The following is an 18,262-nucleotide window of genomic DNA, read 5'->3' on the forward strand; positions in this document are numbered from 1 at the left end:
AAAATGCTTCTTACCTATTTTAATGATGCTGCTCAGTTCATAGAGGAGTAGCTGGTTGTCTCCTCCTGTGTCCAGCCGTTGTTCTATATAGCTGTTTAGTTCATATACAACTCCCTGCATATTCGTATCTTGGTACTTTGGATTAAAAATAACAAAAATAAAAACAGAGTTTAAATAAAATATAATAAAAATTCCTTAGTCTGTAAAACATACTATTAATATATATGACTTAATATACTAAGCTGTTCATTATGCTTTTATAGCACGATTTAAATATTATAATCTATTTTATAAAACAAGTAGATTGAAAATTAAAATTGCTATGACTATTTATTTATTTATTTTGAGACAGTGTCTGTCTCTGTCACCCAGGCTGGAATGCAGTAGCACTATCTCAGCTCACTGCAACCTCCACCTCCTGGGCTCAAGCCATCCTCCCACGTCAGCCTCCCAAGCAGCTGGGACTACAGGCACACACCACCACACCATGCCTGGCTAATTTTTGTATTTTTTGTAGTGACAGGCTTTCACCATGTTGCCCAGGCTGGTCTCGAAAACTCCTGAGCTCAAGTGATCCCTCTGCCTCAGACTCTCAAAGTGCTGGGATTGAAGGCATGAGCCACTGCGCCTGGCCGACTTCTTATTTAGAATTATCCACAGACTGCATCTATGCAGCCTACATATATTAAAATAGTAGGTGTTACAAATTTTAACTTTGTTTCTGAAGTTTTATATATATTAGGTAACTTGATTAGTAAAAATAATATACAAGAGCTTGCTGAGTGCAAAACTCTGTAAGATGCTAGAAAAGCCTGCTGCAGTCGCTGCACTGGGTGAAACAAGTGCCCTGTGTGCCACTCTAACTTTCCATTCCTTTCCATCTATATGGCTCCACCTTGGTCTGCTCTCATCCCTGCCACCATAGCAAGAGTTAGGCGCTTGCACTACAGCCACTGTCCCCACAGCAGCAGCCCCACAGCATGTCCACAGCACAAGGCTTCATCATGGCACCAGTGACAACAGCAGGTGGACAGGGAGATGTCAACCCCCACCCTGCCCTAGTTCAAGCTATACTGTGTCTTCTCTAAAGGAATAAAAAACAGTCCTCCAACTAATCTCCCTGCTCCCAAACTTGTCTTACTAAACCTAGTCTCAAAACAACGGGCACTGTATTGAGATACGAAATTTTGTTTCTCCCTGGCTTAAAACACTCCTGGGGCTTCCTACTGCACTTGGAATAATAGACAAAAACGCCTCACATAGTAACACGCCACATGCTGCAAAGCATGGTTACTATCCAGCTCAAAACTTCATCTCACACCCCACTCTGTCTACCCTCACTGTCACAACCCTGGCCATCTTTCTGCCTCTTGATCATTCAGATAACTTCTACTTCTAAAGATCTATTACCTGCTGTTTTCTTGAGCACTATACTCAATAAATATCTGTTGAATGAACAAGTAAGTAACCAACCAATGATTGGACAAATACCACTGACCATCCTGACAGTGCACTAGAGTAGGCTCTCTTCTAGTCATCAGAGACCCTAGAACAGTGAAACAAACCATTAAAGATATTATCTTCAATGAGCTCACATTCTAGTTGGAAGAGAATCAATACGTAAATAAGGCAGGTTTGTATATGAGAGCACCAACTTGGGCTCAGTATGCTAGTGCTAGGTTGGCTGAAATCTGTTCCCAAAAGTGGCCGATGCTCAATGAAGTTGAAACCTCAGAGCTTCCCTGGTATATATTCAAAGGCTTAGCAAGATTGGAATGCTAGATTTGGCTGATGATGGGAGACTAGTTTCGCAATCCCCTGGCTATGTCCTAGGGATGCCCCCCTTCACCAAGGCCATGAGAAATACATTTACAGGGGGAGCCCTGGCATATGTGAATATATACCTGGCTCTGGTGCGGGCCAGGAATTAATGCGGGAACGGCTGCCATATGGCTGGGTTCCTTGAATTCACCCAGAAGATGTGATATTGATGTGGCAGAGGACAAGTGGGAGCACTTAACATCCAGAGACAAGGTGGGTATTGTCAGCACAACCAACAGAAGCAAAGCTGCAGAGGAATTTGACCACAGAAATATTCAGCATGGCTGCTTGATCACAACTGCTATGGTTTGAACATTTCCTCCAAAGTCCATGTTTTGGAAACTTAACCCTGAATGCAACGGTGTTGAGTGGTGGGACCTTTAAAAGGCAGAGCCCTTGTGAATGGAATAATGATGTTATTGGGGGAGTGAATTAGTTATCACGGGAGTGGGGTCCTGATAAAAGATGACTTTGGTCCCCTTCCCTTCTCTCTCTTGTACATTCTCTCCTGCTCTTCTCCTTTCTGCCATGGGATGATACAGCAGTAAGGCCCTCACCAAATGAAGGCCCCTCAACCCACGACTTCCCAGCCTCCAAAATTGTAAGAAATAAATTTCTGTTCTTTATAAATTACCTAGTCTCAGATACTCTATTACAGCAGCACAAAATGGACTAAAACAGAAAACTGGTACCAAGAAGTGGGGCTGTGGCAATAACAAATATCTAAAAATGTGGAAGGAGCTTTGGAACTGGGAAATGAGTAGAGGCCAAAAGAATTTGGAGGAAATGGCTGTAAAGAACCTAGACTGCAATAAAGGAAGCATCAAGGGAAATTCTGGTGAGGGCTTAGAAAAAAAAAACAGCTGTAGGGAGGGCTTTAACTTTCTCAGGAATTACTTAAGTGGTCACAATCAGAATGCTGATAGAAACATGGACAATAAAGGCTATTCTGATGAGGTCTCAGATGGAAATGAACAAGATACGGGCAACTGGAGTAAAAGCCATCCTTATGAAGTCACAAAGAACTTGATGGATCTGTAGCCATGTCCCAGGGCAATATAGAAAGCAGAATTTAAGGGCAATGAGCTCAAGCATCTGGCGGCAGAAATTTCTAAGCAAAGTAATGAAGGATCTTCATGACTACTCTTAACTGCACATAGTAAGATGTGAGTAGACAGAAATTAAAGGTGGAATTTATAATTAAAAGGGAAGCAGAGTGGAAAGATTTGGAAAATTTGCAGCCTGGATATGTTAAGTGTGAAAAGATATGTTTAGCAGAACAAATCAAAAGTTTGTGGGCAACTGACCATTTTCTAAAAACCTAAGTGAAGACAGAAAGTAGTAGGGTGCTACTCATCAAGACAACGGGAGAAAGACCATAAAGCTGCTTCAGAGATCTCGGAGGCCATCCCTCCCACCACAGGCTCAGAGCAGGGCCTTGAGGGCAAGGTTTCCAGAAGGTATCCATGGAACCTCAGCTTTTGCTGCCCAGGCAACTTAGGACTCTACTCCCTGCATTCCTTCACAATGTGAGCCCCAGCCATGGTTCAAGTGAGTTCAAGTGCAGCTCCTGCCACACCTCCAGAGGGCACAAACAGTAAGTCATAGTGGTATCCACATAATACTAACTGCAAACCTGCAGGCTGCATGAGCTGTGGTGCCACAGCAGCCTCTACCTAGATTTCAAAGGATGTAGTAGACAGCCTGGGGCCCACGGACAAACTTGTTGCAGCAGTGGAGCCCGCACAGAGAGCACCCAGTAGGCCAATGCCTAGTGGAGCCCTGGGAGCAAGGCCATCTCAGAGACTCCAAAATGTAGAGTTACCAGTGCAACTCCACAACTCTGGACAAGCTGAGGCATGAGACACCAACCTGTGAGAGCTGAAGTGCGGGCTGGCCCCAGCAAAACCATAAGGGCAAGGATACTCAAGGCCTAGGGAGCCTAACCCCCACTCCAGTGTGCCCAGAATGGGAGAAATTGAGTCAAAGAAGATTATTCTCCAGCTTTAAAACTTAATGTTGTTTCCTCTGTTGAGTTTTGGACTTTTGGGACCAGTTACCCGCTTTCTTGTCTATTTCTCCTTTTTGGAATGGGAATATCAATCCTATGCCTGTTCTGCCATTGAATTTTGGAAGTAGATGACTTGTTTTGATTTCACAGGCTCAAAGCCGGAGAAGGTTTGTTTCAGGATGAATTGTCCCTTGAGTCTCACTCATACCTGATTTAGATGAGACCCTGGACTGATGCTGTACAAGTTAAGAACTTTGAGGCCACTGAAACGTAATTAATGTATACTACATGTTAAAACGACATGAATTTTGGTGGCCAGGGGTGGAGTGCTATGGTTTAAATGTATCTCCCAAAGTTTGTGTTAAAAACTTAATCCCCAACGCAACAGTATGGAGAAGTGGGACCTTAAGAGGTGATTAGGTCATGATGGCACTGTCTTCATAAATAGATTAATACCATGGGGGAATGAATTAGTTATCTCAGCGGTGGGTTTCTGAATAAAGGATGAGTTTGGCCACCTTCCTCTCTCTCTAAAGCGTGATCTCTTGCCCTTCCACCTTCTGCCATGGGATGATGCAGCAGGAAGGTCCTTGCCAGATGCAGGCACCTTGACCTTGGGCTTCTCTGTCTCCAGAACTGTAAGAAATAAATTTATTTTATTTATAAATTTCCTAGTCTGTAGTATTCCGGTATAGCAACACAAAACAAAGATAACAGTGTCCCTAGAACTGAACAGCGCAGCCTACTGACATATTTTTTTCATTTGTCTAAACAGAAAAGTTGTGGCTTAAATGAACAAAAATCTGACTTGATGACCACAAGAGAAAGTCAGAATACTTCACTGAATTCCCAGACATGAGCCAATTCACAGGCCCAGAACTCCTTAAATAAGGAAAGAGAAAGCAAGGTCCCCTTGGAGAAGAATCCTACAATGCTGCCAAAAATTTATAGCATAGATCTTCCGCCTGCCTTTCCCAAAGAGGTCTGCAGCCATTTACCTGGGTGACTGAATATTATGGGGGCAGGCAGAATTACTAGATTTGAGGGACTACTGGACATCAGCTCTACCCTGACATTAATTCTTTATTATTATTATTCTTATTTTGAGACGGTCTAGCTCTGTTGCCCAGGCTGGAACGCAGCACTAATTATTAAGAGACCCAAACTCCACTGAGGTGTACCAATCAAAAGAGGCTCGTGGAGATCAGGTGATCAATGAAGTTTTAGCTCAACGTTTGTCTCAAAAATGAGCCACAATGGGGTCTCCAACACACCCTCTGGTGACTGCAGTTTGGGAATACACTTCTGGAACAGACATACTCAGCAGCAGACAGAACTCTGCACTGAAGGATCCCCAAGTAGGAAGGGACTGCAGAAGTGAGACTTGGAGAAATCTGAGGGAAGAGCTTCCCAAGTAAAGAGAACAGGATAAATCAATTAATTACTATGACCAAAAGTGACAAAATAGACACCTGCCAAGCAATTCTTAGGCTGCATTTCAAACTTCGAAAACTACTAACTGCTACTATTAGGCTTTTACCTGTGGTAGCCACTCCCTGTTCTCTTCCCAAGCACTGAGAGCCTCGGCTGTAGAAGAGGTTCTCTTAGGTGTGTGTATTCCCTTCTCATATCTGCTGCCTTCCTGGGCGGTGCCTAACATTTCTGAGGGCTGATTCCCCCTCCCACTAGCCTTGGGGGCCCTACTTGCTTTGTTGCACACTTGACCATGATAAGTCATTGGTCTCCAACTCAGTTTTGTGACTTTTTATTGCTAAAATGTAATCTTAACAGCCAAAACTTCTCAGTTATTTTCTAGCTCCAGATTTTTGTCCAAGTCTTGTTCTTACCTAGGTGCCTGTTGATGGGTATTTACATAATTACAGAATTTACATAAAAATCATGAACACTTGAAATTCCGATGACTCTAAAATATGACAGCATTGTTTGAGGTCACCAAAACTTAGGTTATTTTCTTTATCATCTGTAACCAGATCCTATTCGAGCTATTTCAGGTTCTGAATAACTTCAGATAAAATATTCTACTCTATCATACCCTCTCTCTTCCTTACTTATTCCACTTATTCCAACCACTAGTTCTGTATTTTCTTTACCCCATGTCTTTAAAAGGAGCTTCTATGAGAATGAAGCTAGCCTAAAAGAAAGCTGAGCCAAATGATAGTGAGAGACCTAAGTCATAATGATAAACTTTGAACACCTAGATCCAGCCAAGTAAAAGCTTCATGTTTAAAAATCACTAGATATTTCTTTTAAATAAACAATACATTCTCTGAATTCCTCATTTTCCACATGGAAGAAAGAAGCATTAGCCAGCTTAAGGGGAGTTTTTAGTCATTCAGTCCCTACACAAATGATACACGGCTGACTCCTTCCTCTTAGCATATAATTCTGAGAACAGGCTCTTTAATAATGACCTGTGTGCAGTGCTGAGATCAATAACCAGCTGTTCTCCATCTCTTTTGGACAGGAAATGGGTCGTTACAAACAAGTGAGAACAAGAAGACATTCTGGGATGTGGACAGTTTATCATGAGGTTTCATTTCACGTCTCTGGGCTTTAGTTCTCTCATTTGTATAATAAGAAGGCTGAATTACACTGTCTGTAAAATGCTTTCCATTTCCAACACTAAATTTCTAAGATAAGCTATGACCTAGGTTTTAAAATTTTTTCTTGTTTATATTAAGCTTCAAACTCTAATATTTAATCTAATAGAATGTTAGCACATCCTGTTTCCTTTTGTTGCTCATTATAACTGCAAAAATATTATGACAGCAAAATGTTTTTACTATAATTACTATTCTATATTGACATATTAACTCAAATATTAAAGGTCTATCTACATAGTTAACAAATCACTCAAACCATAATATACTGTAAAATGTAAAATTACATGCAAATGTACAAGAATAAGCAAAATTGTTATTTGGTTGTTAGCCTTGTGGTCATTCTGTTGCTTATCAGGACTGTTATGGAAGGCAAAGCTGAGGAGACAAATTACGTGAATTTGTAAGACACTTCTATGGAAACCCCATGATAAAGGAATCAATTTTTATTTGACTGAATAAACATGAATTCTATGGCTTGACTAATAACAATTACAATAAGCATACTAATAAAGATGTTAAGAACTTGTATTTTTACAGCATCTTTAACTTCATAAAGTCCTTTCATGCCTTTCCTAAGAGAACCTACAACAAGTTTATAATGGGCGTCACTGCAGCATTTGTAATTCGAGACGAGTTAAAATTCCAAAGTAGAGTAAGCTGGGAGCTACACAATTTCCCAGATCAAATTGGACACCACCATCTTCATATTCTGTTCCATGCTGATTTCATGCAGTACTTGCGTTTTATTTGAGCAACCACCAAAAACACAGCTTCACAAAGATAAGACCTTAACAATAGAACTGTAGTGATCTAATATTAAAACTGAACTATGTCAAGCTAACATTGTCAAGCTATATGTGTGTGTGTGTGTGTGTGTGTGTGTGTGTGTGTATATATATATAATATATGTCAATCTACATCAGGTTCTGTCCAACATATGCCATTGTGTTTCCCATGACATTTTAATATATCCTGAGTTACCCTTGTATATTTGCTGTGGTGCCTCAGGGCATTTGGAACACAGTTTGGGAACCAGGGAAAAGCCACTCTCTTGCCTAGGGGGAAATCATACTTTACAAAATAAAATGGTAATGAACAAATCAGTGTTAATTGTTGGGTCAGAAAGAAAGTAAAAGCTAGTTTAACTGGGAGGACAAATGTTCCCATGACTGCTAAAATGAATTAGTTATGTAAACATGCATTAGACAGCTACTTAGCCAAAAAAGTTGAGAGGCCATTCAGTAATCACATAGAAACTGTGACCCCTGTTAGTCCCGAGAGTCTGTGATTCTACGAGGTGGCAACAACATATCTTGAAGGCCAACAATAAACAAGAAGCCATAATGAGACAAATGTTAAATTGGATAAATATTTAACAGCATAAAAAGGAGCTCCTCAGTTTCTAATATAAACTTCGATACTGGAAAAATACCTTCTTCTCATCATTCTTTATATTATTCCTTTGTTTCTTTTTATATTGTTTATAATGTTTTATTTTGACATAATTTCGATCTTAGAGAAAAATTTCAATATTACAAGAATAGTACAAGAAACACCTTGTACACCTTTTACCCAGAGCTATAGACTGTATCTCTGTCTCCCCCTAAAGTTCCTATGCTGAAATCTTAACCCCCACTGTGATGCAATCCGGAGGTGGGAGCTTCAGGGGAGTGATTAAGTCAGGAGAATAGAGCCCTCATGAATGGGATTAGGGACTGGACACTTCCACCCTGTGAGGACACGGCAAGAAGACAGCTGCCTATTATCAGGAAGAGGGTCCTCAGCAGACCCCGAATCTGCCATCACCTTGGTCTTGAACTTCACAGCTTCCAGGGTTGTAATTTCTGATGTTTATTACGCCACCAGTCTATGGCACTTCGTGCCAGCAGCTAAACCAGGACACTAAGGTTTACCAGTAATTCAATTTGTCTTATTTGCCTTAGCATTCTATCAGTAAACTGTATCTATCAATCTTTCTGTCCACACATGGACATGTGCACGCACACACACACACACTCACACACACACACACGTTTTATAAATATGTTTTAGTATTTTAAGAGCAAGTTGTTGTGTCCCTTTATTCCTAGACACTTCAGTGTGCATTTCCCAAGTAAAACAACATTCCCTTACAAGTTAAATACAGTTACCACGATCAGAAAATTTAATATTTCTACAACAATATTAGCTAAATAAAAACCCACATTCACAGTTTACCTGTCGTCCCAAAAATGTCCTATAAAAGATTATGACCCCCCACCCGTCTAAGTTCAAATCCCAGATCACATATGCCATTTAGGCATCACATTTCTTTAGCATCTTTCAATGTAGAACAGTTCCTCAGCCTGTCTTGTGTTTCTTGAACTTGATACTTTTGAAGAATATAGGCCAATTTTGATTTGTCTGATGTTTTCTAAAGATCAGATTGAGGTTCTGAATTTTTTTCAGTGAAACAATGAAGTGATGAAGCTAGAAAGCCACAATCCGAAGAAGAGTGAGCCTGCCTGGCTGCCTCCCTGACTTCCTCCATGTGAACATGGAATCAAAGACTTATCTTACACAACAGGGCAGCATCCACTATTACTATCATTTAATTTAATGCTCAAATTGGCCCAGATTTGGCGAGTAGAAACCCCTTCAAGATAGCTCCTATATGTTTTTGACACGTCCTAATGATTCCTTCAACACTTCCTTACCTTTTTGTCACATACTTTGCCAGCCCTTGAATCAGCCATTTCTAATTCAAAGAAATCCCAGTTCCCTTTAGTAGAAAATTGCATTTAAAATCCAAGAGTTGAAGCTATATCACACTGCTGTCAATGCTTCTAACGCATTAGATAGATAGATAGATAGATAGATAATGATATATATATAGAGATATATATATAATATATATAATGATTGCAGATTCGGCTGCTCAGGATATAGTATTGCAGCTATTAGCTTTTGACAATGCTAATTCCGATTGCGAGGCTGGTCTGCGACCTATCAGAGGGAAAGCACATTTAGTTGATTATATCAAGGCCTGTGACGGTATTGGAGGTAATCTGCATAAGGCTATTCTGCTAGCCCAGGCAATGGCAGCACTGAGAGTGGGTAAAGGAAATACTACGTTTCCTGGAGCTTGTTTTAACTGTGGGAAGCATGGTCGTACTAAAAAAGAATGTAGAAAAAAATCAGCAAGTCAGGCTGCCAGATAGGGGAAAAAAGAAAACTGCTGAGCCTGAAATATGTCCAAAATGTAAAAAAGGAAAACAATGGGCTAATCAGTGTCACTCTAAGTTTGATAAAGATGGGAACCCGATTTTGGGAAATGCCATGAGGGGCCATCCCGGGCCCCGTTCTAAACCAGGGCATTTCCAGCTCAGGCCATTCTCTCACCCCCGTACAATGTCTGTCCCCCGCCACAGCCGGTAGTGCCGCAGTAGATTTACACTGCACAAAAGCTGTGAGCCTTCTGCCTGGGGAACCCCCACAAAAGGTCCCAACAGGAGCCTGTGGACCCTTGCCAGCGGGTACAATAGGATTACTTTTAGGAAGGTCTGGTTTAAGTTTAAAATGGGTACAAATACATACAGGAGTCATTGATTCAGGTTACAACGGGGGAAATTCAAGTTGTTGTATCTACTTTTGTTCCCTGGAAAGCAGAGCCAGGAGAGCGCACAGCACAGTCCCTGATTGTGCCATATGTGGGAATGGGAAAAAGTGAAATTAAATGAACAGGAGGATTTGGAAGCACAAACAAACAAGGCAAAGCAGCTTATTGGATAAATCAAATTACTGATAAACATCCTACTTGTGAAATAACTATTCAGGGAAAGAAATTTAAAGGTTTGGTAGATACAGGAGCAGACATTTCCATCATTTCTCTACAGCACTGGCCGTCCACTTGGCCAATTCAACCCACTCAATTTAACACAGTTGGAGTTGGTAAAGCCCCTGAAATATATCAAAGTAGCTATATTTTGCATTGTGAAGGGCCCGATGGACAACCTGGGACTATTCAACCAATTATAACTTCTGCACCTATAAATTTATAGGGAAGAGATTTATTACAACAATGGGGAGCACAAGTTCTAATTCCAGAACAATTATATAGCCCTCATAATCAACATACAATGCATGAAATGAGGTATGTCCCTGGTATGGGACTAGAAAAAAAATTTGCAAGGTCTGAAAAAACCGCTTCAAGTGGAAAAACAAAGTTCCTGCCAAAGATTAGGAAATAATTTTTGATGTCGGCCATTGTTAAGCCTCCCGAATCTATACCTTTAAAATGGTTAACAGATAAGCCAATTTGGATAGAACAATGGCCGCTAAGTAAAGAGAAACTGGAGGCTTTAGAGAAATTAGTTACTGAACAATTAGAAAATGGGCACATAGCTCCAACATTTTCCCCTTGGAATTCTCCAGTTTTCATAATTAAGAAAAAATCAGGTAAATGGAGAATGTTAACTGACTTAAGAGCCATCAATTCAGTTATACAACCTACGGGAGCATTACAGCCAGGATTGCCTTCTCCTGCCATAATTCCAAAAAATTGGCCTTTAATAATTAGTCATAGATTTAAAAGACTGTTTCTTTGCTATCCCTTTAGCTGAGCAAGACTGTAAACGGCGTGCATTTACAATTCCTGCAGTAAACAACCTGCAGCCTGCTAAGCATTTTCATTGTTTTACAGATGGATCTAGTAATGGTAAAACTTCTTATTCTGGCTCGAAAAGTAGAGTTTTCCAGACACCCTATACTTCAGCTCAAAAAGCAGAGCCTGTAGCTGTAATTGAGGTATTGACTGCTTTTGATATGCCCATTAATGTGATTTCTGATTCTTCATACGTGGTTCATCCCACACAGTTAATTGAAAATGCTCAGTTACGATTTCATACAGATGAACAACTGATGACTTTATTTACCCAATTGCACACAGCAGTTAGAAGTACAATGCACCCTTTTTACATCACTCACATTAGGGCTCATGTACCTCTTCCAGGACCTTCAACTGAAGGGAATCAAATGGCCGATCACCTAGTTGCTAATGCAATATCTAATGCTAGACACTTTCACAATTTAACCCATGTTAACACCTCTGGTCTCAAATGCAGATACAGCATTACCTGGAAAGAAGCTAAAAATATCCAACGATGCCAAATGGTATATTCCTCATCCTTTATAGGAGGAGTTAATCCTTGAGGACTGGAACCTAACTCTTCTTTAGCAAATGGATGTCACACATGTTCCCTTGTTTGGGAGACTAGATTATGTACATGTATGTGTGGATATCTTTTCTCACTTTGGGCTACAGGCCAATCAGGAGAGTCTTCTGCCTGTGTTAAATGTCACCTTTTGCAGTGTTTTGCAGTCATGGGTATTCCAGCTTCTATTAAAACAGATAATGCCCCAGGCTATACTAGCCAAGCTCTAGCTACATTTTTCTCTATGTGGAATATTAAACACATTACTGGTATCCCATACAATTCTCAAGGACAAGCCATAGTGGAAAGAATGAATCTTTCCCTAAAACAGCAGTTGCAAAAGGGGGAAATAAGAGAATATGGAACCCCACAGATGCAATTGAATCTAGCATTATTAACTTTAAATTTTTTGAGCCTGCCCAAAGGCCAGATGTTACCAGCAGCTGAACAGCATCTACAGAAACCAGATGCAAAGACAGAAGCAGAACAACCAATTTGGTGGAGAGATCCAATAACAAAAAGTTTGGAAGTAGGTAAAATAATTTGGGGTGGAGGTTATGCTTGTGTTTCTCCAGGACCGAATCAACAGCCAATTTGGATGCCATCAAGATACCTAAAACCTTATCATGAGCCAGATGCCGAGGAAGAGATTCTGGGAGGATCCCGAGGACACCCCGGTTGCAGCCATGTCAAGACTGACGCTGAGGAGGACCCCAACTGTCACAAGCAACACCCGTCGAACACAGCCACCCACCTGGGGACAGATCAAGAAGCTGTCACAGATGGCGGAAGAAAACCTGAGGAAAGCGGTACAACGAGTCACAACAAGTAATTTAATGGTAGCTATGATAGCGGTGAACACCATTGCCATGAGTATTCCTTCAACAAGGGCTGACACAGAGAACAATTATACTTATTGGGCATATTGATCAATCTTGGCTGGCAATAATGCCTAGATGTAATCACTCTATAACACAGTTACACATGCTTTCTTATTTCAGTATTTACCATAATAAATCTGCTGCTATAATTGAGGCATACCACCCTCAAAAACCTTTTTGTAAACAGGACTGGACCCAGTTAGAAAAAATGAACATAATTGTTTAGTAAGATTGCATTGCAGAACAGGCAGAGGTGCTGCACAAGGATTTCTACGAAATCATTATTAATTGGTCCCCTAAGGGGATGTTTAGCTTGAATTGCACCTCTCAGTCTGCGTGCCACGGCCACACTGTGTTCAGATGATCTGAACAAAACAGTCAGATGGTAGAAATGGCAAAAAGTACAGCAAAAGTTCCTATTATCTGGAACCATGGTGGTATAGTGGCACCTCAACCTCAAATGACATGGCCTGTTGTAGGAGCTAAACATAAGGATTTGTGGAAACTATTAATAGCTCTTAATAAAATCAAAATTTTGGAAAGAATAAAAAAGCATCGAGAAGGACACTCTACAAACTTGTTTTTGGATATAGCAAAATTAAAAGAACAAATATTTAAAGCATCCCAGGTACATCTGAGCTTAATGCAAGGAACTGGAGTGCTTAAAGGAGCTGCAGACAAATTAGCAGTTAGCAACCCATTAATATGGATAAAAACACTTGCAAGCTTGTAATTTCAATGATGATTGTGCTTTTAATCTGTATTGTTTGTCTTTGTATAGTCTGCAGATGTGGATCCTGACTCCTGTGAGAAGTAGCTCACTGTCACAAAGCTGCCTTTGCTTTTATCGATTTGCAAATCAAAGAAGGGGGACATGTTGGGAATAATCCCCCCAAAACTGGCCATAAACAAAATCTCTGCAGCACTGTGACATGTTCATGATGGCCATAAAGCCCACACTGGAGCTGTGGGTTTACCCGAATGAGGGCAAGGAACACCTGGCCTGCCCAGGGCGGAAAACCACTTAAAGGCATTCTTAAGCCACAAACAATAGCACGAACGATCTGTGCCTTAAGGACATGCTCCTGCTGCAGATAACTAGCCCAACCTATTCCTTTAATTCAGTCCATCCCTTCATTTCCCGTAAGGGATACTTTTAGTTAATTTAATATCTATAGAAACAATGCTAATGACTGGCTTGCTTACCCACATAATAAATATGTGGGTAAATCTCTGTTCGGGGATCTCAGCTCTGAAGGCTGTGAGACCCCTGATTTCCCACTTCACACCTCTATATTTCTGTGTGCGTGTCTTTAATTCCTCTAGTGCCACTGGGTTAGCATCTCCCCGACCGAGCTGGTCTCGGCATATATATACACACACATACACACACAAACACACACATAGGTATGTGTAAGCTGATAATTGTCATTCTGCATGTATTTGTCCACTTACATATACATATATTAGGAGAGAAGAAAAACCATGACTCATTCTGATACTTCCGGTTCCAACCAAACACTACAGTATACACTCCACTATTCCCTATTTTCATATTTGTAATTACCTCACCCAACATGTGAAATCTGGCTGTCAATATCCTTAACATACTTATATATTTTCTCAAGTCTAGAATACAGAGAGGTAGTTTTAGAATTGCTAAGCCATACCACTTCAAATAGTAAATGTATTAACTAGATGTTAATATTTTTTAGTTTTTTAGGTAAAATTTACAGACACTGAAATATACAAATCTTAATGGTACTAGTGCATAAATCCTTGTAACATACATCCTACCAAGAAAGAACATTTCTTCATAAAGTCCCTCACATAGTCCTTTCTAATCAATCCCTGTCCTCAAGACAGCCACTCTTTTTGACTTTTCCCACCATAGATTAGTTTTGCCAGCTTTTGGAATTATTTGTAAATGGAATCATACAATATGTACTCTTTTGAACCTACTACATTGGCTCAAGAGGATGTCTGGGCAATTCAGCCATGGTACTATGTGTTTCAGTAGTGTGTTCCTTTCCATTACTGGTAGCATCCCATTGTATTAATGTACTACAACTTGTTTATCTGTCATACTATTGCTGGACATTTGGGATGTTTGTTTCCAGTTTTGAGCTATTATGAATAAAGCCTGCTATGAACATTCTTATGAAAGTCTTTTTGTCAACACAGGTTTTCAATTATCTTTAGCAAATTCAGAGTAAAATTCCTGGATTGCAAGATAAATGTATGTTTAACTTTACAAGAAGGTACCCCCCCTTTTTTTTCAATGCTTTATATCTTAAGAATTGAGTTATCAAAATGATTTAGGCATTTTAAAGAAAAAGTTGTTAAAAATAAAGGTGATCTATATCACACAAATGGCACAGGCTAAAAATCTAACCATTCTGTAATGAGCAAGTATAATGACCCATGAAGGAAATCTGTGAGCTACACAGGTATGGGTGGAAAAGCTTGGGGGTAACACAGAGAAGGCCACTGATTCTTTGCAAATGCTTACTTTAAAAAATTTTAAAATCCTAAACAGCATATAAAGGGCCAGCAGATATTCACCCTGAGTCTATCCTAGCACTATGGGGAAAAGAGAAAAAGCAGCCACCTTCACTTGTTCTACAGTGTAACTGAGCACAGAAGAAATGCTACACAGAGCTGGATTACAGGAGAGTCAACAAGGCACTGGATTAGTTCTTTCTCACGCTGCTATGACGACATACCCGAGACTAGGTAATTTATAAAGAAAAGAGGTTTAGTTGACTTATAGTTCCACATGACTAGAGAGGCCTCAGGAAACTTACGATCATAGTGGAAGGTACCACGTCACAGAGCGGCAGGAGAGAGAATGAGTGAGTGCTGAGCAAAGGGGGAAGCCTCTTATAAAACCAGCAAATCTTGTGAGAACTCACTCAGTATCATGAGAACAGGGGGAAATCACCCCCATGATTCAATTATCTCCATCTGGTCAAGTCCTTGACACATGCGGATTATTACAATTCAAGGTGAGATTTGGGTGGCGACACAAAGCCAAACCATATCAGGTATGATTTAGGAGTAGCATAGTTCCAAAGTTTACAGAATGCATCTTAAAGAATGCTAGCACAGATGATGGAAACTGCAGGAGGAAGTACTAAAAGAGAGCGTAGCAGAGGAACAAGCAGGGCATGAGGACAGAACGATCATGGCTGATTATCAGGACTGTCCCTGGACAATGAATTCATGTCGAAGTGGAAAGCACACAGGCAGGGATTCTGCAAATCAACAAGGCACTAATTTGAAAACACATCATTAGCTCAATTCAATAAAACAGAAATAATAAAAACTAATATTCCAAAAGAACATTATAATTTTCAAAGGGCTTTTTATAAATTAATGAATCTCATTTAGGACAAAAAGGTTTACAGATGAAAAGGGCTTTTCACACTAACAATTAAGTTTAGCAAAAAGGGATCCTTGAGATAAAATAGTATTAAATCACTGACTGATACAGCAAACATTTTTTAAGTTTAAGATTGCTAGTAGAAAAGGATTAAGCATTCAAGGGCAGCTGAATAATGAGAAAATTAAGGGAAAGAAAAGATGTAGTTTAAGTACTTTACCCAACAGATGTATTTCTGAATGCCAGCACAGGCATACCTCATTTTGATTGTGCTTTGCTTTACTGCTCTTTGTAGATATTGCATGTTTTACAAATGGAAGGTGCATGGCAACCCTGCATCAAACAAGTCCATCAGTGCCACTTTTCCAACAGCCTGTGTTCACTTCATGTCTCTATGTCACATTTTGTAATTCTCACTGTATTTGAAAACTTTTTCATTATTATTGTACCTGTTAAGGTGATCTACAGTCAGTGATATTTAATTATCTGTAACTATTCTCCCATCTCCCCTCCTCTCCTTGAACCTCCCTAATCCTGAGACAAAACAATGTTGAAATTAGACAAACCAGTTAATAACTCTACAATGATCTCCAAGTGTTCAAGTGAAAGAGTCACATGTCTCTCACTTTAAATCAAAAACTAGAAATAAGTAAACTAGTGAGGAAGACACGTCAAAAGCCAAGACAGGCCGAGAGCTGGGTCTCTCGCTCCAGTTAGTGAAGTTGTGAATGCAAAGAAAGAGTTCTTGAAGGAAATTAAAAGTGCTTATCTAAAGAACACACGAATAAGAAGAAGAAACAGCCTTATTGCTAATATGGAGAAAGATTTGGTTGTCTGGGTAGAAGATCAAACCAACTACAATATTCCCTTATAGCAAAGTGTAATCCAGAGCCCTAGCTCCCTTCAATTAGAAGGCTGAGAGATGTGAGGAAGCTGCAGAAGAAAAGTTTGAAGCTAGTAGAGGTTACTTCATGAGGTTTAAAGAAAGAAGTCATCTTCATAACAGAGAAGTGCAATGTGAAGCAGCAAGTACTGATGGAGAAGCTGCAGCAAGTTATCCAAAATATCTAGCTAAGATAATGGATGAAAGTGGCTATCCCAGACAGTAGATTTTCAAAGTAGACAAAACATTCTTACAACACTGAGGTGTCATCTAGGACCCTTATAACTGGAGCGGAGAAATCAATGTCTGGTTTCAAAGTTTCAAAGAACAGGTGACTCCCTTATTAGTGACAAATGCAGCTGATAACTTTAAGTTGAAACTAAGGCTCAGTGATCACTGCAAAAATTCTAGGGCCCATAAGAATTATGCTAAATTGACTCTGCCTGTGTTCTAGAAATGCAAGAACAAAGGCACAAGGACATCACATCTGTTTTTGGCATAGTTGACTGAACATTTTAAGCCCATTGTTGAAACCTACTGCTCCAAAAAAAATTCCTTTCAAAATATTAGTCCTTGGCCAGGTGTTGTGGCTCATGCCTGCCATCCCACTTTCTATGCCTAGTGAAGATGCTATGAACATTTGTTGACATGATGACAAAAGATTTAGAATATTCTATAAACTTAGTTGATAAGGAAGGCAGAGACAGGATTTGAAAGGATGAACCCCAATGTTCTACTGTGGGCAAAATGCTTTCAAACAGCATTGCATGCTGCAGAGAAATCTTCTATGAAAGGAAGAGTCTGCTGATGTGGCAAACTTTATTTTTGCCTTATTTTTAAAAATTGCCACAGCCACCCCAACCTTCAGCAACCACAATGCTGATACATCAGAAGCCATCTAAATCTAGGCAAGAATCTCCCCCAGCAAAAAGATTACAACTTGCCGACAGCTCAGATAATCTTTAGCATTTTTTAGCAATAAAGCCATACATAATTTTATTTATTTTGTTTTTTGAGACAGAGTCTCACTCTGTTGCCTAAGCTGGAGTGCAGTGGCACAGTCTCGGCTCACTGCAACCTCTGCCTCCCAGGTTCAAGCGATTCTCCTGCCTCAGCCTCCTGAGTAGCTGGGATTGCAGGTGCCTGCCACCATGCTAGGCTAATTTTTTTTTTTTTTTAGTAGAGATGGGGTTTCACCATGTTGGTCAGGCTGGTCTTGAACTCCTGGCCTCGTGATCCGCCCGCCTTGGCCTCCAAAAGCGCTGGGATTACAGGCATGAGCCACTGCACCCGGGCATTATTTTTAATTAGTGAATGCACATTGCATTTTTAGACATAATGCTATTACACAATTTACAGGCTACAGTATAGTATAAACATAACTTTATATGCGCTGAGAAACCAAAAAATTCTTGTGGCTCACTTTATGGTGATATTTGCTTTATTGGAACAGTCTGAAATTGAA

At 40.1% G+C, this 18,262-nt stretch overlaps 1 protein-coding gene across 3 annotated transcripts in view; it reads right to left on the bottom strand.

The window, feature by feature from the left end:
- Positions 1-18,262, bottom strand: part of PDE10A (phosphodiesterase 10A) — a 335,868-nt gene that overhangs the window by 116,191 nt on the left and 201,415 nt on the right. For all 3 annotated transcript variants that reach the window (XM_024248249.3, XM_063725083.1, XM_063725084.1), the window contains one exon: positions 15-135. In XM_024248249.3, coding sequence (XP_024104017.3) covers positions 15-135 — 121 coding nt within the window. The remainder of the gene's footprint in view (positions 1-14; positions 136-18,262) is intronic.

Source organism: Pongo abelii, chromosome 5 (assembly GCF_028885655.2).
Source record: "Pongo abelii isolate AG06213 chromosome 5, NHGRI_mPonAbe1-v2.0_pri, whole genome shotgun sequence".
Classification (NCBI taxonomy): Eukaryota; Metazoa; Chordata; class Mammalia; order Primates; family Hominidae; genus Pongo; species Pongo abelii.